The following is a 23,799-nucleotide window of genomic DNA, read 5'->3' as shown; positions in this document are numbered from 1 at the left end:
GACTGGTTTTAAAAAGTACCTCTAACTATGATACTTAAAGAAAAAGGAAGCTGATACCCTATTTCTGTGATTTATTTCTAGAATTTCAGAACTTTTGTTTTCTGCAAGTGAAATGTTTTGTTTCTTTTTTCATTTTGAGAATATAATCCCCTCATCAGATCTCCATATTATATCTATAACTCCAAAGGTAAAAATATGTTCTTCCACCAATGGAATTAGACCAAAAAAGCCTGTCTTCAAATTCTAAAATCCTGCCTCCGATCTTCAAACCCTTGGTGGTTTGGGTCCTGATTATCTCTGTGTTAACTTCCCTCCCTGGGTAACAGCACAGCAACAGAGTGCCGGCAGCAGCTCCCAATTAAGAGTACTCGAGTTTGATTCCAAAACACTGTCATGTTTTTGTAGAAGAGCGTACCCTGAGTCTCAGCCCTAGAAACATTTTTAAATGCCAACAATAACAGCAGATACCTGGAAACTTGTTCACTTGACCACAGAATATGTCATTGTCGTGAAATGAAACTCCATGCCAGTAGATATCGCAAGGTAAGCGTCGGCCAAATGGGAACTAGAAGAAAGAGAAAAAATGTGCTTAATAACAAGGACAAGAGGAGCAGTGAGCACACCGAGTGTTCATTATGGGCAAATTCCTAGCACCCTGTTATACATCCCATTATTTAATCCTCATAATAAGCATGTGAGGTACGTGATGTTCCTTCCCATTTTATAGATGAAGAAACAGATTCAGACAGGTTTAATAACTTGCTCAGAGTGGCATGGCTCCGATTACATGTGGCAGACACTATTCTGCCGGCTTTACAAGCATTATTTCACTTTAATCTTTATAACTACCCCATAGAGGATTGTTCCTATTTTACTGATTAAAAACTTGGGGCTGAGAGAGGTAATTTAACATGCCCAAGGTCACACAGAGCTTGCAAGTGTAAGAATACGGATCTGAATCCAGGTCTATCCAAATTCCAAGCCCATACTTTGCTTTCTCTGAAAATTGAAACGCTCAAGCCAGCTCCCCCAAAATAAGCTTTCTGAGTCTCTGTCTCTTTCTTTCTTTATCTCCCCCACCTCCGCTGCCCCCCCAACTCACACTCACTCTCACACACACACACACACACACACACACACACACACACACACACACACACACACAGACAGAAGCTCCACAGGGCATGATGTATCCCTGGTGCCTAAAATAGTTCCTAAAACTCAGTAAAGACTTTTCTAATTAATAAGTGAACAAACCAGGAGTGGCCATCTGACTCAACATGAAATAACCATATTTCCTCTTGCAGGAATCTGGAAATCAGAGATACCAGGCAGCCTCTGCTGGCCCTTGAACTGGGAGTGATAAAAAGCCAGAGCTGGGCAGCTGCACTTGGCTATGTGCACAGAGAAGCCAAGGAGCCAGTCTGCTGAGAGAGAAGAAAGGAGCAGGTGTAGAGAAAAGATAGAGATGAGGCCATGTATCCCTGGAAACACAGACTGAGTGACCTCAGTCCTCATAGCTTCCAGGTCCTGGGCCCAGACCCTCATGAGCCCAGCTGCTCCTCCTGCCCTTGGATCCTGTAAGCTCGCCTTGTGTCCTGAGAATACCTTCATGGTATTCGTAATTCCTCTTTGGCACAAGCTATAGGCTTTGTGTCCTGAGAATACCTTCATGGTATTCGTAATTCCTCTTTGGCACAAGCTATAGGCTTTCGTTTATCTGTAGGAAGAAATCCCTCAATGAGACCAAAGGGCCTGTTCTTTCCACGACATCCTGCTGCTTCTCAAAGTTATCAACAAGTTCTGCATCTACAAAACGTACTTTTAAAATCTGTAACTCAGAGGACCTTGTTAGAGGAGAAAAGTGGGGACTGTTAGTTCATGTTTAGAACTTGCTTGTTAAGATCCAAATGAAGAGAAATGCCAACACACTAAATAAAATCATTTGATTTTCCCATTCTAAGACTACAGTTAATCAGAATTTTCATCTTCTTCAAGTTGAGGGGGCTGAGTTCCAATGGAAGAACATGGCGTTATTGATGATATGGAGTGACTCACACTTTCCAACCATTCCAAGTTAAAATGAAGGCAGACAGGCTCGAGCCTTTTGAATCAGTCACATTATTTCAAAGCTGTGCCAAAGCGAGGCATATGTTATACACTCTATTAGCATTAACAACTTCCATCTATAATTTATAGCATTTCACTGATTTTCTTTGCATCCAATAGGCTGTAAGTTACTAATTCAGTAGCCATAAATACAAAGAGACACAACATATGTTATTTTTTTTCCCACTTGTTAAAGGCTAATATAGAGATGGGAAAAAAATAATTAACCAGAGAGGCTTCTCTAAAAAGCAGGCCAGCCAAGAAAAGTGTACTAAGATCAAAGTGGTTTTGTTGCCTGCAATGAGGGACCAACATTTGCTCCTCATCAGTGGACAACCTGATGACTCTTTTTCCTCATATTGTCGTCCCTCAGTCCTTACCACCTCATGAATACGAAATCAATACTTTAGATCATTCAGCTTTGAGAAACTGCCATTTTTCAAAATTACCATCCATTCAATAATTATTATATGCCAGACACTGTGTGAGGTGCTGGGAATACAGAGGAACACAATTTTAAATAGGTCCCAGGACTTCGTAATCCTAATTCCTTTCAAACTCTTTTTAAAAACTGTCTGATTACACAGCTAACATCATACTCAAAGACAGAGAAGACTGAAAGCTTTTCTTCTAAGACCAGGAACAAGACAAGGATGCCCACTATAACCACTTCTGTTCTACACAGTATTAGAAATTCTAGCCAGAGCATTAGGCAAGAGAAATAAAGAAAACGCATTCACATTGGAAAGGAAAAATTAAAATTATCTCTGTTCATAGATGACATGATCCTATATACAGAAAACCCTAAAGATTCCACAAAAAGTTGTTAAAAATAATAAATTCAGCAAAATTGCAGGATACAAATCAACACATAAAAATCAGTTGCATTTCTATACACCGACAATGAACAATTCAAAAAGGAAATTTAAAAAACAATTCCATTTACAATAGCATCAAAAAGAATAAAACAGTTAGGAATGAATTTAACCAAAGAAGTGAAAGATCTGTACACTGAAAACTACAAAATGTTCCTGAAAGAAATTAAAGGAAACAAAAAAAAAAAAAAAAAAAAGGAAAGATATTCAGTGTTCATAGATTAGGAGATTTAATATTGTTAATATGTCAATACTACCCAAAGTGATCTACAGATTCAATGCAGTCTGCACCAAGTCCCAATGATATTTTTTTTAAACATAAATAGAAAAATTCATCCTAAAATTCATATGGAATAACAAGGGACTGCAAATAGCCAAAACAATCTTGAAAAAGAACAAAGTTGGAGGTCTCACACTTCCTGATGTCAAAACTTATAACAAAGCTACAGTAATCAAACAGTGTGTAAAACAGCAATGAGATATCACTGCTGCAATGAGATACCACTGATTGGAATGGCCAAAATCCAAAACATCACAAAACCAAATACTGGCAACAAATGTGGAACAACAGGAACTCTCATTAATTCCTGTTGGGAATGCAAAATGGTACAACAATTTTGGAAATCAATTTGGCAATGTCTTAATAATACTAAACATACCAAAACCGTATGACCCAGCAATTGCACTCCTTGGTATTTACCCACATGAGTTGAAAAATTGTATCTACACAAAAACCTGCAAATAAATGTTCATAGCAGCTGTATTTACCAATTGCCAGAACCTGAGAGATGTCCTTCAATAGGTGAATGGATAGATAAACCATGGTACATCCAGACAATGAAATATTATTTAGCACTAAAGAGAAGTGAATTATCAAGCCACAAAAAGACATAGAGGAGCCTTAAATGCATATTAGTAAATGAAAGACGCCAATCTGAAAGGGCTACATGCTGTATGATTCCACCTACATGACATTCTGAAAAAGGCAAAACTATGGCAACAGTGAAAACATCAGTGGTTTCCCAGGGTTGAAGGGGAGGGAGAGATGAACAGGCAGAGCACAGAGAACTTTTAGTGCAGTGAAACCGCTCTGTATGATACTACAGTGTTGGATACATGTCATTGTACATTTTTCAAAACCCTGAGAACATACATCAAGAGTGAACCCTAATGTAAACTGTGGACTATGGATGATAATGATGTGTAAAAATGTAGGTTCATCGACTGTAACAAATAAATACACCACTCTGATGCAGGATGTTGATGGTGAGAGAAGTTGTGTATGGGGGAGCAGTTAAGAGGTATTTGGGAAATCTCTGTACCTTCTGCCTAAATAGGCTGTGAACATAAAACTGCTCTAAAAAAACAAAAAAAATAAGAAATATAAATTTTTAAAAAATGAAAACAAAAACAGTGTGATACAGGCATAAAGACAGACATGTAGACCAATGGAACAGGATAGCCCAGAAACAAAGCCTTCTGTATATGGCCAAATGATTTTCAACATAGGTGACAAAACCATTCAACAGGAAAAGGGTAGTCTTTTCAATAACTGGTGCTAAGAAAACTGGATATCCACATGCAAAATGAATAAAGTTGTACCCTTACCTCACACCATATACAAACATTAACTCAAAATGGATGAAAGATCTAAATATAATAACTAAAAACATTGAAAGTATTTGAGGGCTGGCCTGTTACTCAGTTGGTTAGAGAACGGTGCTGATAACACCAAAGTCCAGGGGTCAATCCCTATACCAGCCAGCTGTCAAAACAAACAAATAAACAAACAAACAAAACCATTAGAAGAAAATGTAGGGGGAGAAGCCTTATAACATTGGATTTGGCAATAATTTCTTGGATGTGATACAACAAGCACAGGCAACAAAAGAAAAAAATAGGTAAATTGAACTTCAAAATTAAAAACTTATTTGCATCAAAAGACTCTATGAACAGAGTGAAAAGGCAACCCATGGAATGGGAGAAAATATTTGAAAATTATATATCTGATAAGGGATTAATATTTAGAATATATTTTAAAACTCCTACAACTCAACAACAACAAAAACAATACAATTGAAAAATGGGCAAAGGTCTTGAATAGACATTTCTCCAAAGAATATGTACTAATGGCTAATGAGCACACAAAAAGATACTTAACATCACTAATTAGAGAAACGTGAATCACAATCACAAGATACCACTTCATACCCATTATGATGACTATTACCAAAAACAAAATCAAAGCAGAAAGTAATGATTGGAGACTTTAAGGAGTAATGACTTTAAGGAGACAAAGGTATAGAAAAGTTGGAATCTTTGTATATTGGGAATATTGAAAGCCACTGTAGAAAACAAATTTACTGGGTGATCCAGCAAGTCCACTTCTGGGTATATACTTCAAAGAATTGAAAGCAGGGACTCACACAGATATTTGTACACCAACGCCCACAGCTGCATTATTCATAATAGCCAAAGGGTGGTAACTATTCAGTGTGCCCATCAACAGATGAATGGACAAACACAATGTGATGTATACAGATAATGGATATTATTTAGCCTTCAAAACGAGTGAAATTCTGACAAATGCTACAATATGAATGAACCTTGAAGACATTATGCTAAGTGAAATAAGCCAGACGCAAAAGGACAAATATTGTATGATTCCATTTATATGAGGTACCTAGAGTTGTCAAATTCATAGAGATGGAAGGAGAACGGTGTTTTCCAGGGATTGCGGTTGCAGAGGAAATGGGAGTCAGTGTTTGACGGGTGCAGAGTTTCAGTTTGAGAAGATGAAAACGTTCTGGAGATGGATGGGTGGTAAAGGTTGCGCAAGAAAGTGAATGTACTTAATGCAACTAAACCATATACCTTAAAATGGTTAAAATGGTAAATTTTGTATCATGTATATTTTACCACAGTAAAAACAAAACAAAACAAAAAACTGTCTTCTTCAGCCCCCTGAGGCTGAGGGGCCATCTCTGACTCTTTTCTGAGCTCTCTGTAGCTTGGAATGCTGCTCAGATTTGCATGGAGCAATTAAAACTGACAGGTTGTTCCCAGACCCCACTCCCCACTTTTCTCAAGGTCAGCACCGTCCTCCCAGATACCCAGTTTGTAAATCTAGGAGTCATCTTTCCTTTTCTCTTCTTCAAACCCTTTTGGAAAAAGCAGGGGATGGGGGTCAGAAGACCTCAGACTTCTAGACTTGTCTCTGTCACTCGCTCATTATGAGATCTTGGTCAAACCTCTGTGTCCTTAATAAACTGAGATGAGGAAATCTGGCAAGACAATGATGGAACCAACCAAGACAAGGAAATGAAAATGCTTGGGACACTACACAGAATACAAATCTGGGTTTAATCAGTACTTTATTTAACTCATTAAATGCTCGTTACGTACATATTATATAGCAAATGTGTCTCAGGTGTCAAAGACACAGTGAAAAAACGTCTGCCACCGTGGAGTACACCATTCATTGGGGAGAAAGAGTTGAATCAAATAGTCACTCAAATGCATCACTATAGACCACTGTAAGGGCTACAAAAGAAAGCCCAGAGGCAATGATAGCACAGGGGACCCGATCACATCTGGGGAGTCAGTCAGAGAAGGCCACCCTGCATCAGGTGACATGTCCATTTGCCCAGGACAGTTCCAGTTATTATTCCTGATGTTCTTAATGCCCCCTTTCACTCTCAAATGTATCCCAGTTTGAGCAATAAATGCAACAGTCGCCCTATTCCTGAGGAAGGGCTATTTGGGCTGAGATTAGAAGGAAGAACAGGAGCTGATGAGGTGGCAAGAGTGAGCACAAATGTAGAAGCCCAGAGGGAGGACTGGCTGTGGCACACTGGAAAGCCTGAGGGAAGGTCAGAGTCCTGAAGCACAGGGGACAGGAGGAAAGTATTGCGAGATAAGACGCAAGCAGAGGCCGGGGCAGGTGCAGCTGTATCCCGTGGCAGAGCACAGGCACAGGAGGCCCTGAGGAGAGGAGGGTGGACCTACTGAACCGTCTGAAAAAGAAGGAACAGAGAGGTAGAGAGCAGGTGCCATAAAAGGCAAGGGGGGAAGTGTCTCAAAACTAAAGGAGACATGAGAGGCTGAGAGGTCAAGCCAGATGAGAATTAAATATTGCCCATAGATGCAATAACAAGGAGGGCTTCGGAGCTACTTGAGCCCACAGCGGTCACCTTCCTGATCCCTCGGCACTTACTCTGCTCATGGTTTGTCTGTACTTGAATTATTTCATGCATTACCCTCGCCTCCCTTATAACATTATGAGTTTCTAGCACTGGGAAGTGTGACATACTTGTCTCAGGTCCCTGATGGTAGCTAACCAGTTGCCCAATAGGTCCCGAGCCCACAGGAAAATTAGAAGCCATAATCCTGAGAATCACCCATGGCTCTTCCCTTCCCAACATTCGACTGGTCAGAAAGCCCTCTGGTTTTTCTCCTAATTAATATTTCCTAATTAATATTTGTTTCTCTTCCTTCCTTAGTCCCCACTGCCTCTGCCTTAGCTGGGGCCTCACCTCTCACCTGGATAAGGACCATGCCAGCCCCCTCCCTCACCTCCTTTCCTCCAGGGTCTCCCCTTAGTCAGAGCAGTTTTTACTTTTAAACACAGCTCTGACCACATCACACCTTTGCTTACAGCTCTTCAGTGCCATCCCATGGACCACAGGATCAAGTCTAAACTCCAAGCCTGGCCTGAAAGCCACTCACTAACTCCCCTCTGCCAACCTGCCCACCTCAAGTTGGGCCACTTACACCTTGGGCTCTTGCACTGTCTCTGTCAGACTACCTTTTATACTTTAAGAAGACAGCACTTTACTGTTTTGTGGATGGGTCTCTGCATGTTATTCCTTTTGCCCAGGATCCTCTTACATGTCTTGCCTCCACCCCTCCTCCGTGAGGCTGTTCCACTAGTTCTCCCTTCTCTGTGGCCTCTGTCGCTGCCACCCAGCACAGCCCATTCTGCAACATCTCGTCTATAAGTCTGTCTGTCTCCCCACTTTATGAACACTTTGAGGATGATGACAGTCTCAGAATCATCTGTGTGTCCCTAGCACCGTATCTTCAGCACAATATAGACTTTATTTTTAACTTTTGTGGGGTCATGAATCCCTTTGAGACTCTTCCCAGAAAAGCAAACACATGCACAAAATTTTCCACATAATTTTAGGAGATTCAAAGACTCACTGAAGCCCCTAGTTGTCTACAGATATCGTTGTTAACAACATCTGCAGTAATGTTTCATGAATGAATACAAAAACAAATGAACTTACAAATAAAAGCTACTCAAATACTTGTCACCATTGTCATCATTAAAGTTAGCACTTATGTCATGCTTATAACTATGTCTATGTGTTAAACTCTTTACATGTAGTATCCCATTTAATCCTTACAACAGCCTTATGAGAAAGGTGCTAGTATTAACCCTATTTACAGATGAGGACACCAGAGCATTGAGAGAATAAATAACTTTCCCGAGGTCTCAGAGCTGTAGAGCAGAGTCACAATCAAATCCAGGTCTGCTTGATCCCAAGGCTCATGCACTAAACCCCTACACATTACTTTTTGAACTGATCATACAGTTGTATTTATTAATCACACATGAATTATTGTAACTAACCTATCCTCACCCTACATGCTACCATTTTTATCACAAAGGAAATTTGTCTCTCAGAGTATACACCTGGGCGGACTCAAAATCCTTTTCCTTCTTGCCCAGAGGACTAAGAAAAAACTTGCAAAATAGCCAGGCTCAAACAAGAGATGAAGCCATTAGGCATCCTTTGAGCATATTTGTGCTTAAAGAACTGATATTCGGGTCCTTCTAATGGCCCAAAGAGCAAGTTCAAATCCCCCTGGGGATTTTGCAAAATGAAATTTCACAATGGATGCTGATAAAAGCACACTTCACATTTCTGTACTTTGTGAGTGATTTTCTTCATAAAGCTTCTTTATGAATAGAAAATCTTTCAAGTGACTGGGGATAAAAGCGGCAAATAAGCTTTGATATGGACAAGTATGCATGTAATGCATTTACAGAAGGACCCAAACTGCTGCTTTAAAATGAGGGTCCCGAAGTACTCAAGGGGAACACAACGGACGCATGGAGGCCAAAGCACCAAGCTTGGACTAGAGAGACCCTAGCTCAAGCCCCAACCTACCACACCTGACCCAGAGACTTTGACATGGTGACTATGGAAGCTTCAGCAGCTCATCTACAACTGAGAGAAACAATAGCAATAAAACCTGTCTCCCTCCCAGGACTGTGATGTGGACTGAGGCAATGCATGGAAAAACACTTTGTAAACAGTAAATTGTTGTTATACAGGACAGGTTATTATTTTTAATGTCCAGGGAAATCACTTCAATCAGTAACTTTAATTTAAAAAGATGCCAACCTAATACCGAGCACCATTAGGCAGTTCTTGAATAAGGACGCCGTGGTGGACCGGCACCTGGGAAACCTTCCATGATGCTTTCGGGCAGAATTGATAGATTTCTCCCCAGTGTTCCCTCCACACTCTGTTGATGCCAATAGTACAGCCACTGCCTTGTACGGCATTTATGTTACTTGACTGCCTCCCCCACTGGACAGAAGGCTTCAGGATAGAGGCATTTTTTTCTTCTTCCTCCCATCTCCCCCACCTACCCATCTGTGGTTGGCAGCCTCTAAGATGGTCTCCAATGATCCCTGCCTCCTGGGATTCATGCCTTTGTGTGTCCTCTTCCACATTGCCACAGGCTTGGTCTATGTGACTAATGGCATACAGCAAAAGAGATGAGATGTCACTTCCAATATTAGGACTATGGCTTCTCTGTCTCACTCCCTATCCCTCCCTCCTCTGCATCCCACCCACTGGTTGAGCTCCGTGTCATCTCCAGACTTCCTGTTGGCCCCCAGCTGGCACCTCTAACCTCTCTGGGACGTGTGAATAATAAATTTCTTCTGTTTCACGTGTTTTGGTTTCACCTCTTCATCGTGTCCCACCTGACACACACACCTGAACCTAACTTTCTCCCTGGTCAGGGCTCTCCTAGAGAGTGGCTGTCAGGGCTTATGGCCATTCTCAACAGAGAGACCTCAAGACCAAATTAGAAAGAACCCATAACAACAAAAATCATAACAGAAAAATGTAGAAGACAAAGAAGGTCAATTAAGACAAGAAACGGACCGATCAACTGCCCTTCGAGGATGGACTAAAAATTTAGCACTCTTCTTCAATCAATCAAGCAAGCAAGCAAGCAGTGAAAATACCGGTGGAAATCTGTCATATCCTGAAGGGTGTGGCCAGATGGAACGTAGTTCTAGCTGCCAAACGTGAGCATATCAAGCCTGAAAGAGGGAGGCCAGCCCACTCCTCTTCCCTTCTACTCACATCTCAGTGAATGGCGTGGCAGTCGTCCCAGACACATGAGAGCAGCCACTCACCAACTGAGGAGACACGGGAAGACTCCAGGATCCCTCCTGCCTGTGGACAGTGGGGCTCATGAGGAAAGGTCTCCCTGTGCTGGGAAGGGACCAGACAGCTTCCCCACTGCCGTGTCTTTGGATGGGGTGGATGGAGGAGCTCACTCACAGAGCCATTCCAAGCCTGTTTCCTTAGTGAGAATAATAATGTCAATTTGATTGGGAGATTCTAAGGATTAATAACATGTGTGAACTCCCTAGCACCGTGCCTGGCACACAGCACCTGGTGCACACTGGTGTTCAAAAAATGCTGGTTTCCCCTCTTCTCTTCCATTTCTTCCCATCATTTGTCACCCTGTACTTATCAGCTGATAAAATATTTTGTTTAAAAACTCTCCCCGCATCCATCTCTCTATTACCCAAAGGAGCTAGGAGATGGGAGTGTTTCCAAGACTAGCCTAGGGTGAAGTGTGCACATGGCGTATTCAAGATATTAAAGGTATGTAGGTCTTAGTGGACAGGCACCTAACCTCTGGAGAAAGCTCACACTTGCAGAAAAGCTCCTCTCCTCAAGTTCAAGTCTCAGCCCTGCCATCTACTTAAGTGCCTTTGTTTCATCATCTGAGAAAGCTAAGTAGCAAAGCCTCGGTCACAGGGGATGTTGTGAAGATAAAAAACCACCTCATAGGTAATAGAATGTTTGTGAATGGCCAGGCACATAGTAGGAGTTAAATTAGTCCAATTAGGGAATATTGAGGGCAAGCCTCGTGGATTGTTCTTTACCTAATTAAGTACCTTGGTGACAAAGGCAGAGAGGAAAAGTCCCCAGACATGCCTGATGGCAGAAAAAGCAGAGGCTGGCCCTCCACAAATCCACCCCGGGAAAGCAGTAGTGAATCAAACAAGGCTCCAGCCCACCAGGGATCCAGGAGCCAGGCCGGGGGTGGAGGCAGAGGTGTGGACAAGTGCCCAAGTGCCACGTCAGAGCCCAGAAAGAGCAGCACTGGTTTCTGCTCAAGGTGAGGAAAGTTTAACCAGGGAGGGGCCATGTGAGCTGGGAATGAAGTAGGCATTTTCCAGGAAGAGCTGAAAGGAAACCAGGCAGAGGGAACAGGTATGCGAGGCAGGGGGTCTGGGAAGGCAGGAGAAGTTCCACGTGTCTGGGGCCCAGGGTTGGGGTGGCAGGGGGACAAAGCTGGAGAGGTACACACGGCCCACCCAGATCACGAAGGGCTCACAGGGCAGGCTGAGGGCCTTGAACTTGGTTCTGCAGGTGGAGGAAAGCTGAGGGAATTTCTCCAGCAGGGCTGGGCCAGACCAGGCGAGAATGGAGAGTGGGTGAGGGGACGGGCCCACGAGGAAGATGCCCAAGGCTGGGGAGAAAGGGCGGTGACCGGGCCAAGAGGAAAGTACGCACTGGGAGGTGGGTGGGGAAGGCATGAGGAGGAAAAGCAGCCATCGGCTTCACGTGTGAGGACGACTCTGACAGTCGACCACTTTAAAGAGGCCTCTTCTCTTACACCCATGGGCTGACATTCCCGTCACACTTCCGCCAGGTTCCTGGTCGTTCGGGACTCTGACGGGAGAGGGTCCCACAGCACTCTCAGGAGTCTTCCAATTCGATAAAGGCGCCGTCTGGCTCCAGTGGGTTTCCCAGGAACGCAATAATTACTCATCCTCTAATAGAGCCAATAAATATAGCAAGAGGATAAGTAATTAACAACCTTTTGCTGGAAAGTAGCAATTCTTGTGATCTATGAAGTTTCCCTTTTCTGTTCACTTCTTCGTTATTGCAAATACGATACCCTGCGTAAGCGTGCCATTTGTCATTCACTGAGTTAATCACCAAAGTATGTTGTACTTTCTATGAAATTCATTCATTATAATGGACTCGTATGAATTAAAACTGGAAGAGCTGCGGCGAGGCCTGTTGTCCACCCTGCTTCTGCTTCTGATCCCAATACTTTTAATGAGATCAAAATTGTTACCAACCAACTTAATCGTGGGGGAAAAACCCACATTAGCAGGAGGAAAAGGTAACCTTGCCCTTTTCATAACTTCAGTGCACCATAGCAATCTCCTCCCATTATTTATTCTGCTGTCTAATTTCCCACCCATAAAGAATCTTTATTAGTGGTAATTATATTAGGCAAGAGAAAAACAAAAACTTCCCAAACTTCTCAAGTGATTTACTTCCTGGCTGCAATTTTAATTAAAATTCCAGTTTATTTAGAAAATAGCTCTGAAAAGATTAGACACCAATTTAGCACTACGTTCTTTTTCCATTTTCCAATTCATAAGGGTGACACAAACATCAAAATAACCACATTAAATGATGCTTACTCCATTCTATCATAATTCATCCTATGGAAAGAGCTCCAATATCAATTATAAATTATAAATTAACTCCGTGATGCTCTGCAATATTATCAACAGTAATCTCCCTGTTCTCTACTTCCTCACAGTCAGTAAATTATATCAATTTGCTACTAGGCCTCAAATTACCCAGACTTTTCCACATGAAAACTTAAATGTGTTTATTAAATGAAATGGAAACAAAGCAAATTAGGTTTCCATTTCAGCAGCACCTTCCTCCCACCCAGGATATCAAACAACTTTATCCAAAGTCACACCTGACAACTCTTAGGGCAACTCATCCCCCAGTTAACCAGAAACCTAGGCCAGTTCAGTACTTTCCCCAGTAGCAACTCCCACCAGAAAGCCAGTCTAAAGGCGCCACGGTTCAGCCAGCCCATCAATTCATTCATTCAACACACAAACAGATCATGCCTTTGAGCAGGTGTAATCTCAGGGAATGCTGAGAAGTTCATACACAGGAGCAGAGGAATAGTGGTGGGAGACAACACAGACGAGGTGAAAATAGGAGAATGAATGAACCAGTGCTTGTCTTCAAGGAGCTCGTAGTATGGTGGATGAGTCAGACAAATAACACATCATCACAATGCCTGTGGTCACCACCTTACTAAGTGTCTACTATATTCCTCCTTAAAGCCATGCTCTTTATCTGCACTGCCAAATCTCCACACAATCTTATAAATAGCCACCATATCCCTATTTCACAGAAGAGGCAACCGAGGCTTGGAGAGGTAGAGGACATTTGAACTGACTCTTGAAGAGAAAAAGGGAAGCTGCCAGGAAGAGTGGGAGGGAAAGGTGTTCCCACAGGGGAGGCAAACAGCACATGCAAAGACCGAGCAGAGAGACACCAGGAGCCTGGAGACCCAGCCCTCCCCCGTCTGTACCACTAACCAGCAAGCCGCCGAGGGCATATATGGGAGCTCTTCCAGCTGGCTTCCCCATTTGCCACATGCAGAGTAATTCCCATTGTGCAAGTCTACAGGAGTCTGCTCTTCTTTTCCAGGGATTGACGATGATTTGTCCTGACCCTAAACATCACTGCTGTCAAAATAAAGTACCCAAGGGAGAGAGAAGAACTTTCTCAGAGGACTAACTAGATAAAGGTGAATAGGCTCTGTCCCCCTAAATTCATTTGCTCCTCCTGACCCCTAAAACTAGCCTGAATCTCCCAGATATATGCCACTGCCATGAGAGACGTAAATCATACAATCACATATTATTAAGAAGAATTAATATTATTATACCGATAATTTCTATAATAATAAAAATAGTGGCTACTATTTATTGAGTTCATATTATATGCTGTGGATTTTACATGTGCTATCTCAATTCACCCTCACAACAACACTATGATGTAGGTAGATCTATTATGTCCATTTTACAGATGAAGAAACTAAAACTCAGAGCAATTAGATAACTTAGCCTCTGGTAGTGCACTCAGTAAGTGGTAGAGCAAGAAACACAACCCAGGCCCATTAAATCCTCAGTCTCCAAAGAATTAAGCCTCGGGGAAAAGGATGAGGTTCATTTAACTACCACAGACTTCCAGTAATGACGGGGTGTACACTAAGTACCTAGGCTGATTTGGGTTGGAGGGGAGGGAAGGAATTTGCTCTACCTAGGAGCTCTCCAGAGTGCTGAACAGCCTCTGCCCAAGTCTTCTGACCCTGAGGACCTACCTCTTCTGTCTGGGTGCCGCTGCCTGTCCCAATCCTCGCCTCCCGATCTCAGTGCCCAACAGAGCAGTTAATGAAATAGAGTCTTGGGAATGGGAGTCTATTTGGGAGAGAAAGTTAATGTTTAGAAGTACTGAGCTGGAGGGGTCAACAGGAAATCCAAGGAGCTATCCTACAAGGGACTCAAAATACAGGAATGGGCCTAGAGAGAAGCCAAAGCAAGAGGTACGAATTTGTATTTCACAGAGGAGCCAAAGAGGAGAGAACTGAAGAATGAGTGAATGCTCTGTTCAAGTGACTACTGAGAAGGAAGAGCAAAGGGCCAGAAGCGGACAGGGAGGCAGGCTCCTCCACAGCCACCCTGCACAGTGGGTGCTAAGAACCAATAACTAAAGTCTCCAACCCCAATACTGCACTAAAACGTTCTCAGGGAAGATGGTATTTTATTGCCTGTTGCTTTGAATATGTGAAAAAAAATAACCACCACCGTTCCTCGACCCCCTAAAAAGAAAGAACAAGAAGTGACAAGGTATGCAAGAGAAAAATAGAACCTGCGCTGCCATAACGTGACACGATTCAGGCTGATTGGGTCAGACCCACTCTTCACGGAAATAAAAACATCTCCTTATACATCTGAGAGATGATTCAGAAAGGTCCTGAGCTTTCCTTTGGCTTTTTGGACCATAGAACGTAAAGGCTGATATAACAGGATATTTATAAACACCCTCTCCCCCTGATGGTAAAGGAGATATTAGAAAAGCATGTTTATTCTCTGGCTCCATCCCCACCTCTATTCTCTACCCTCCTACCTTACATAAGAATAGTTATGCCCTTTTATTAACTTGGTCTTTCATTCAAGCAAATGTCATATACATAAATTCAATGACACGTCCTGAGGTATTTAGAAAAAAGTAAGGCATAATTCCTGTCTTTAGGATGGTGAACTTATAAACAAACCATAACACAAAGTAGCAAACAATCTAGCAGATGAGGGTCAAAGGGCTACAGGAGCATGAAGCAGAGAGTGAGTAATTCTGCTGGGGACAGAAATGGTGTGGTTTCTAAAAGCCTGAAAAGTGAATGAGAATTTGCCAACCCCGGAAGCCAGGAAGGTGGTCTAGGCTAGAGAAGCCCCATGTGCAGAAGCACAGGAGCATGAGGAAGCATGACTGCAAATTCCTCCACAGCAGGAAATCTTTGTTATCTCTATATTGCTGGTGCCTGGGAGGGGGCAGTCTCGTAACAGATGCTGGAGGAATGAGTGGCAGGTGGCTCGGTGTGGAGGGAGTAAAGCATGACTTGGCTGTACCTTGCTACGGGAGGAGAACTGGGTGGAACCACAATCCATAAGCCTCGAAATAAATCTTAACATGAAACTGCTCAGGTGAATGGCAGACATGTGCAGACTTTGGTCATTCATTTCTCTGGCCTAGAGTTTGATTATAACTGACATGTGCATCTCTCTGCAGGTGAACAAGGCGGCGGCAGGAAAGGAAGTATATGGCCACAATGTAGGTCAGTTCAAGAGTGATGGGCTAGTTCTCAGCTGCAAGAGAGTCAACTCTACTATTTAGAATTTTAAAAGGGACTATCAGTAATAACAGTCCAGATGCAATGGGAGAGGGGGCTAGAGGGGATGTGCATCTTTACCAGATTTTGGAGTCTCCTTTTGCTTCTGATATTGAATATATTATAGGTTCCAAATCTTCTCATCTTTCACAGCTCAACACAGCCAATAGCTGTGGCAAAAAAACACTATTTTCGCTAGCCCTTGAGATGAGAGTTGTTATTCCTCTAGTAAGTATTTAAGCAATACCTTTTAATTTACTTAATAAACTCAGAACAAACTGATTGATGGTCCAGTTCAGTTGGCAGTGACAGCTGGCATTTCCCTGATGACCAGATAATGAGGCAACTGCAGTGTGTGTGTGTCACTCCGATCAGCTGACATAGTCTATTAAGGCAAAGCCAGCTGTATTAGCTGCTTCTGTTGCTTATAACAAAATATCAGGAACTGGGTAATTTGTAAGAAAACAAAATTTATTGCTTACAGTTTCAGAGGCTGGGAAGTCCAAAGTCCAGGGAACACATCTGGTGAAGGTCTTCTTTGGTGGTGGCTTTACAGGAGTGCTGGAGTCACACATGGCAGAAAATGGCTGAGCAGAGAGAGGGAGACTCTCACGTGCTCTCCTTTCAAAGCCCTCAGAACCATGCCCCTGATCACCATTATTAATACATTCACTAGGGCATGGTCCTCAGAATCTAATCACCTCTTCAAGGCCTCACCTTTCAATTACCATAAAAGGATTTCCCACTCTCTTAATACTGTCACAGTGGGGAGCAAGCCTCCAACACATTAAACTTTGGGGAGACACAATCCAATACATCATCTATGCACAACTTTCAGGCAGCTTCCACAGCATGCAGGTCTTTAAGCACTCTGGTACCAGTTTAACCACCTCTAGTGCTTTCCCGGTACCTCCTGAAGAAATTGGGCCAGTAAAGTTAGCTTTGGAAAAATCCATATCATGTTGCAAATAATGATTAGTAGAAACACTGTAGGACTAAGAATCAGGAGGTCAAGATTGTAGTACTAATTAATTCATCCACTCAACAAACATTAATGGAGCACCTATCACTGAGCTAAGTGCAGGTATATAAAACAAAACTACCACCACATTTGCTGTGTACTTACTTTGTGCCAGGCATGGTTCTAAGCAAAGTCACTCCAAACAAACCATTTTACAGATGAGGAAATTGAGGCACGGGGAGGTAAAGTAACTTGCCTCAGTTTTCAGCCTCATGAGTGGCACAGCCAGGGCACAAACCCAGTCAATCTGACTCCAGAGATGAATAACATGTAGGTCCAGCCCTAGAGAAGCTCAGGGTTTCTTGGAGAAATATGCAGACATATATACATGTGTACTTAACAGCTCTGTGACCCAGAGAAAAATGCTCAACCTCTCTGTATTCGCTTTCTATTGCTGCACAAAAAATTGACATAAACTTAATGGCTTTAGACAACACCCACTTATTAGCTCACCACTTTAGGTCAGAAACCCACCATGGAATAACTGGGTTCCCTTACTCCATGCTCAGGTTATTACAAGGCTGAAATCAAGATGTTGCCAGGGTTGCAGTTCTCATCTGAGCCCAGGGTCATCATCTAAGTTCACAGTTTGTTGGCAGAATTCACCTCCTTACAGCAGTAGGACTGAGGTTGTTATTTTCCTTCTAGCTGTCAGCCTGGTACCACTATTAGCAACTAGAGACTACCCACAGTGCCTTGTCATTGTGCCCCCCACCAGCAGTTCACAGTGTGGGTATCTGCTTCCTTCCAGACTAGCCAGAGTGCATCTCTCAGACTTCCTCTTCTGCAACCCGCCAGAGAAAACTCTCTGCTTTTAAAGGGCTCACTTGATTAGATCAAGCCCACCCAGGGAAATCTCCCTTTTTCCATATAATGTAACAATCACGGAGGTGATGTGTCATTGTAGCCGCAGGTCCCACCCAGGCTCAGAGGGGAGAGGGTTATACAAGGGCAAGTATCATTTGGGGTCATCTTAGAATTCTGCCTACCGCACTTGCTTAGTTTTCACTTTCCTGGGTGAGGTTACACTAGATGACAGTGGTGATAACTACCATGTGTGTAGTGGTTTAAAGTTTAGTAAATACCTTTTCACATATGTTATCTCATTTGAGCCTTTCCATCCAGAGATTCAGGTGCTCTAGGGGAAGAAGTTTAGCTTCACTGTCCAGAAGAGGCATCTGAGGGTTAAAGAAGTTACATAACCTTTTCCTTGCCATGGTGGTAGAGCAGGGGAGAGCAAAGACTCTAACTCAAGTCTTCCAGTGCCCGCATCTGAACTTCTTCCCATATTGATTGCTGCCATATTGATTGACAGGACCTGACACATTCTAGTGCCCGTGCCACAAGTGAAGTGGGAAGAACACAGGAATTAGACATATTGGTTTGAATCCAAGTTCTACCCCTTATTAGTTCAAGAGTCTTGGGCAAGTCACTTCCCCTGTCTGGGCATCCTCACCTGTAAAATGGAGGGCGTTGGACTACCTGGTCTCCAAGGGCTCTTTCAGCCTCAGAGCAGGACAAAAGTGTTCCAACTGCACTATGGAAGATTATTAGCTCCACGTTTCCATTCTCTTGGTTGAAGGGGAACTGCAACCTTACGATTGAGATCCTTGTAATTTGAGAGAAGACCTTCATTGTATTAATTTCCCAGGGCTTCATAACAAATTACTATGAACTTGGGGGCTCAAACAGAAATTAATTATCTGGAATTCTGGAGGTCAGACATTCAAAATCAAGGTGTCCGCATGGCTGGTTCCGTGCCTCTTCCCAGCATCTGACGAATGCCTGCCGCCCTTGGTGTTCTCGACTTGTAGACTCATCACTACAATCCCTGCCTCCGTCCTCACGTGAGCTTCCCCTCTGTGCGTCTCTGTCCTCTTCTTTTCTGTCTCTTATAAGGAAACTTGCTTTTTAGACCCACCCTAAATCCAAGATCATCTCATCTCAAGATCCTTAACTTAATTACATCTGCAAAGACCCTATTTCCAAATAAGGTCATATTCACAGATACTGGTTAGGACTTGGACATATCTTTTCGGAGAACACAATTCAACCCACACGCATAAGTTGATTTATGCATCCCTCTATTGATGGAATTTTAGGTTCTTTCCAATTTTTCCTCATTACAAAGAATAATGCAGTAAACATCCTCTTTGCATCTCTTTGTACACATGGACAAGAATTTCTGTAGAAGTAGAATTGTTTGGGTCACAGAGTACACCCATTTTCAACTCCACTCAACATTGCAAAATATTTTTGCCAATCTACTGGATATGAAATGGTATCTCACTGTTGTTTTAATTTACATTTTTATGATTGACCAGTGAGATTGAATTATTTTTTCAAATGTTTATTAGACATTTGGGTTTCTACTTTGAATATTTTTTAAAAATTCTAAATAAGTGGTTTTCTGTCAGGATTATCCAGGAGCTTTTTAAAAGTATCAAGATGCTGATTTAGTAGAGGTGGGGTGGGACCTAGGAATCTGCATGTTAAAAAGCTTGTCAGGAGACTCAAAGGCACAGCCGCAGTGTGCACAGCCCCAGGGCAGGACCACTAGATTATTGCAGTGACCAGTCTTATGGGCACTTGGTTGTTACATCCTCAGTGTGTACTGAGAGGCTCTGTCACATATGAAATCTTGAAACTGCATTGACTAGAGGATGATGTTGGAGACTGCTATCCACCACATTGCACAGGGCCTCCCTGATGAAGGCCCTGTGGAAAAATTCCCCCCCAGCCTTAGAGCTCCAAAAAGCTGGACTTCTCTCAAACATCTTTTATTTTATATTATGGGCAACATGACTTACAACTTGGTACATTTGTTTTTCCTTTGTAACCAGAAAGCTCAGAACCAAATCTGTGTCTCATCATAAAAACTGTGCAAGATCTTTATGTTATTCATTTCTAGAACAGTAGTCTCCCTTCTCCATAGGGGATACATTCTAAGACCCCCAGTGGATACCTAAAACCGTGCAAAATACCAAACCCTATATATACGCTATGTTTTCCTATCCGTACGTACCTATGATAAAGTTTAATCTACAAATTAGGAAGAGTAAGAGATTAACAACAATTAATAACAAAATAGAACAATTATAACAACATACAGTAATAAATGTTACGTGAATGTGGTGTCTCTCTCTTTCAAAACTGTACCGTGCCATGGGTAAATGAAATCTTGGAAAGTGAAACTGCAGATATGAGGGGACCTTTGTATTAATATTTCCCTGATTTTATCTTATTATACCTATCAACTTTATTGCTCCTTTGCTCTGATTTTTTTTAACCTAAATTTAAAAAACAGAAACTTATAACAATGTATGTCTTTTGAAAGCCATTTTACATACTTTTGGGGAATAACATAGCCATAAATACCTATTAAAATAATTTTAAGTTTTACCTTGTGAGAGTTAAATCATAATATACAACTTTTATGAGTTAAGTCCCTTCCTTCAAAACTGACCTATTTTCAAGATTCAAATACAATGATACCAATTCTACTATTAATGTTTAACTGGAAAAAAATACCTCAAAGATGAACTATTCGTAGCATATCAGCAAAAGTGATTAATGCTAGAAAATGGGTCACATAAATTGGTTAGCTATAGCCATTCAGGGGCAGAAAAGATAGGGTTGGGTTTTTAAATACAATAGCATTCATTTCTAAATCACTCTCTTTGACTTCAAAAATGGTGCAAAAGTAATTACGTTTATTTAAGACCACCTCTATTTAGTTTAGTGGCCTTAAAAGCAAAGTTAATTTTCAAAAACTCTCACAAATTTTTTTAAAAGGCAGTTTTAACTTCTGATGGTTCCCGTGTTTCTTAAAACAACAGAAAAGCATATTAATGCATCCTTCACTGTTGCCCCAGTTCCTTCAGTAAGCTACTCTGTGCAGGGTAGGACAGCTGATCAATTCATTCCAATTTGCCAAGCACTATCCTGGTTTTAACACTGAAAGTTCAGTGTCCCAGAAACCCCCACCGTCCCCGACAAATCGGGACAGTTGGTCACCCTAGCACTGGGGCAGCTTCCATTTGCCAAAGTATGGGAGGAAGGGCCTATTAATAGCTGTCCTTCTCATATACTTTAAAGCTGAATGGTAGTCATACATCTGAAAGTTATTCCTAATGGAGTAGGGAAACAAAATAAAATTCTGAAGTTAGTTCACCTAATAAGATCAGTCTGGATTTCACAAAGGATTAGAGGGAATCCTCACAAGTCAATGTTCTTATTCTCCTCTAAAGAATTCCAGGAAAAGAGATTCCATAAAGCTACCTTTGAAACCCACTCTATCATCCATAACCTTTTAAAAATATTAAGTCAATCTACAATTATATCATTTTCATTCTCAGCACCAAATTGAATAAAGAAATCTTAAAGATATGCTATCTGCAGGAAATCAGGTAAAATTATTAGACATCTCAAAATAGGTCACCAGAACAAAGTTAAAAGACCAGTGCAAGACAGTCTTTCGACTTGGGGAAGGAGGGGGAGGCTAAATTCTTCTTTTTCTTTCTGACAGCTGGCTGGTATGGGGGTCTGAACCCTTGACCTTGATGTTATAACATAAGGAAGCTAAATTCTAAAACTTTAAGAATTCTGGAAAGTTTTTAGAATGGTAGCTCAAGTGAACAGCCTTAAAGTTTTAGTTATAATCTATTCTGTTCAGTACAACAACCATAAGTGGGTTCTCCAAAAGAAGGCAAAAGCTAACATTTATTAGATGCCTACTGTATATCAGTTGCTCTCATGCTCACTATTTTAATCTCTCAATACCTCTGTTTATCGACAGCATTTATTCATTTTACAGATGAGAAAAATAAGACTCAAAGTTCATTCACACTATACTGTGCTAGGTGCTGGGCAAGTAATAATAAATGTTAAGAGTCATGGTTCCTCAGCCCAGCAATGACAACTAAGCCACCACAGGAAGCACCCCAGACTCTCCTGAGCCGGAGTGGTGGGGGCCCTCGGGCCTCAGCCATGCCCCCTAACAACCACAGCCAGCCCAGCAACAACCATGGAACTACTGGAGGAAGCACCCTGGGCTCTCCATAGCTGGGGTGGTGGGGGGCCAAGGGCCTCAGCCACATCTCCCCAACATTTGCAACCAGCCCAGCAATAACCACCATGCTGCAGCAAGAAGGGACCCGGGTTCCCAAGCTGAAGTGGTGGGGGGCAATGGCTTTTGCTACACCCCTCTGACATCTGCACCCAGCCTGGCAATGAACAAGCCACCACTGGAAGCCCCTCAGTCTCCCCTGTGGAAATGAGGGGGTGCCATAGGCCTCAATCCCACGCCTCTTCCTTCCTCCTTCTTCCATCCCATTTCCTTCCCCCTTCCCCTCTTCCCCTACCTCCCAACTGCTCTGCAACAACACCCTAGAATGTAAAAAATATATATATTAATAAGAAAAGAAAAAAGAAAAAAAGAGTCATGGTTCCTGCTCTCATGGAGCTTAGAGTCTAGTGGAGAATGACAGACATTTAAGAACTCTTTACAAAAATAATGATGAGTAAGTGACCCAGTGTGGGGGGATCAGTGAATGATTCCCTGAGAGGTGGGGAAAGAGAAACCATTTTCTGTTTCAAGGCAGAGGAAATGGCACACAGAGATCTTGAGATAATAACATTCAGTTACGTGCCCACGATGACACAGTTTATAAGTGGTTGGAATGGGCTTTTGAATCCTGTGCTTTCTTGTCTCCAGAATTCATGTTTCCTTCACTAGAGTACAATGACCAGCTGTGCTTCAAATCTAAGGCTGACGGTCCACAAAGGGGACCAAGTTCTCTGTGATGACATTCAGTGTTTCCCAAATGAGTCTGATCATAGTAATCACCTAAGGGGGCTTATTAAAAACATAAAGATCCTCCAGCTCCCACCCCTATTGGGAAATCAAATTTTAACAAATGCCCCAAGTGATTCTTATGATCAAGCAACTTTGGAAAATGCTAAGTTATGGCTTCAGAAAACCTAAAACCCAAAACATTAGTTTACTTGACTGCAATCTCCTGGCCACTTTAAGGACTGGGTGGAGCCCAAGGCATGGAGAAAGGGAACCGGACCCCCCTCCCACACACACAACCAGGCACACTGCGCCAGCGCCTTGGGGCCCACCCAGAGACCCAAGGCATGGAGAAGGGGACAAGACATACCCCACAACCAGGCACACCGGCAGCGCCAAGGAGCATGCCAAAAACATCACCTCCATGTGGGTGGCCCACCACAGCCACCACAATAACCACGGCTGCCGCAAAAGTGGCTAGATGCCACAGCTACCACGCAGATGGTCCACCAGCCACTGGAGTGCATCGACACAAGGAGAGTCACCAGCAGAGACAAAGAAGAGAAGAGGCTGTCTCTTTCCACAAAGCCCATTCCAGAGTGACAGAAGAAGCATCTGCTCTACAATAATATTGGGGGACCTGATCACAGCTCTCCGCATTGGACAGATCATTTAGGCAGCAAATCAACAGAGTAACCATTATTCCTTCAGAAGGAGAGAAGAAATCTAGGGTAATTAGAGGGGGTAGGGGCGAGGGAGGGGGGATGGTGAGAAATTGGACAAGGGGCATAAATAATGATTACGATTTGTAACAATATATATGATAGTAATATTGATTTGATCAACATATCTCAATGTTGAACCCCTAAAATATGTATAATCAATTTTGATTCAATAAAAAAAAATTAAAATATTAAAAAACAAAACAAAATAAAATAAAATAAATCCAG

The 23,799-nt window shown here is 42.3% G+C and overlaps 1 protein-coding gene across 5 annotated transcripts in view; it reads right to left on the bottom strand.

Annotated features, from left to right (window-relative positions):
• The window catches only part of TTLL11 (tubulin tyrosine ligase like 11), a 258,789-nt gene that overhangs the window by 213,237 nt on the left and 21,753 nt on the right, over positions 1–23,799 (bottom strand). For all 5 annotated transcript variants that reach the window (XM_063081751.1, XM_063081753.1, XM_063081752.1 and 2 more), the window contains exon 2: positions 469–565. In XM_063081751.1, coding sequence (XP_062937821.1) covers positions 469–565 — 97 coding nt within the window. The remainder of the gene's footprint in view (positions 1–468; positions 566–23,799) is intronic.

This window comes from Cynocephalus volans, chromosome 17, assembly GCF_027409185.1.
Source record: "Cynocephalus volans isolate mCynVol1 chromosome 17, mCynVol1.pri, whole genome shotgun sequence".
Taxonomy (NCBI): Eukaryota; Metazoa; Chordata; class Mammalia; order Dermoptera; family Cynocephalidae; genus Cynocephalus; species Cynocephalus volans.
This window is presented reverse-complemented; position numbering and strand designations above follow the sequence as displayed.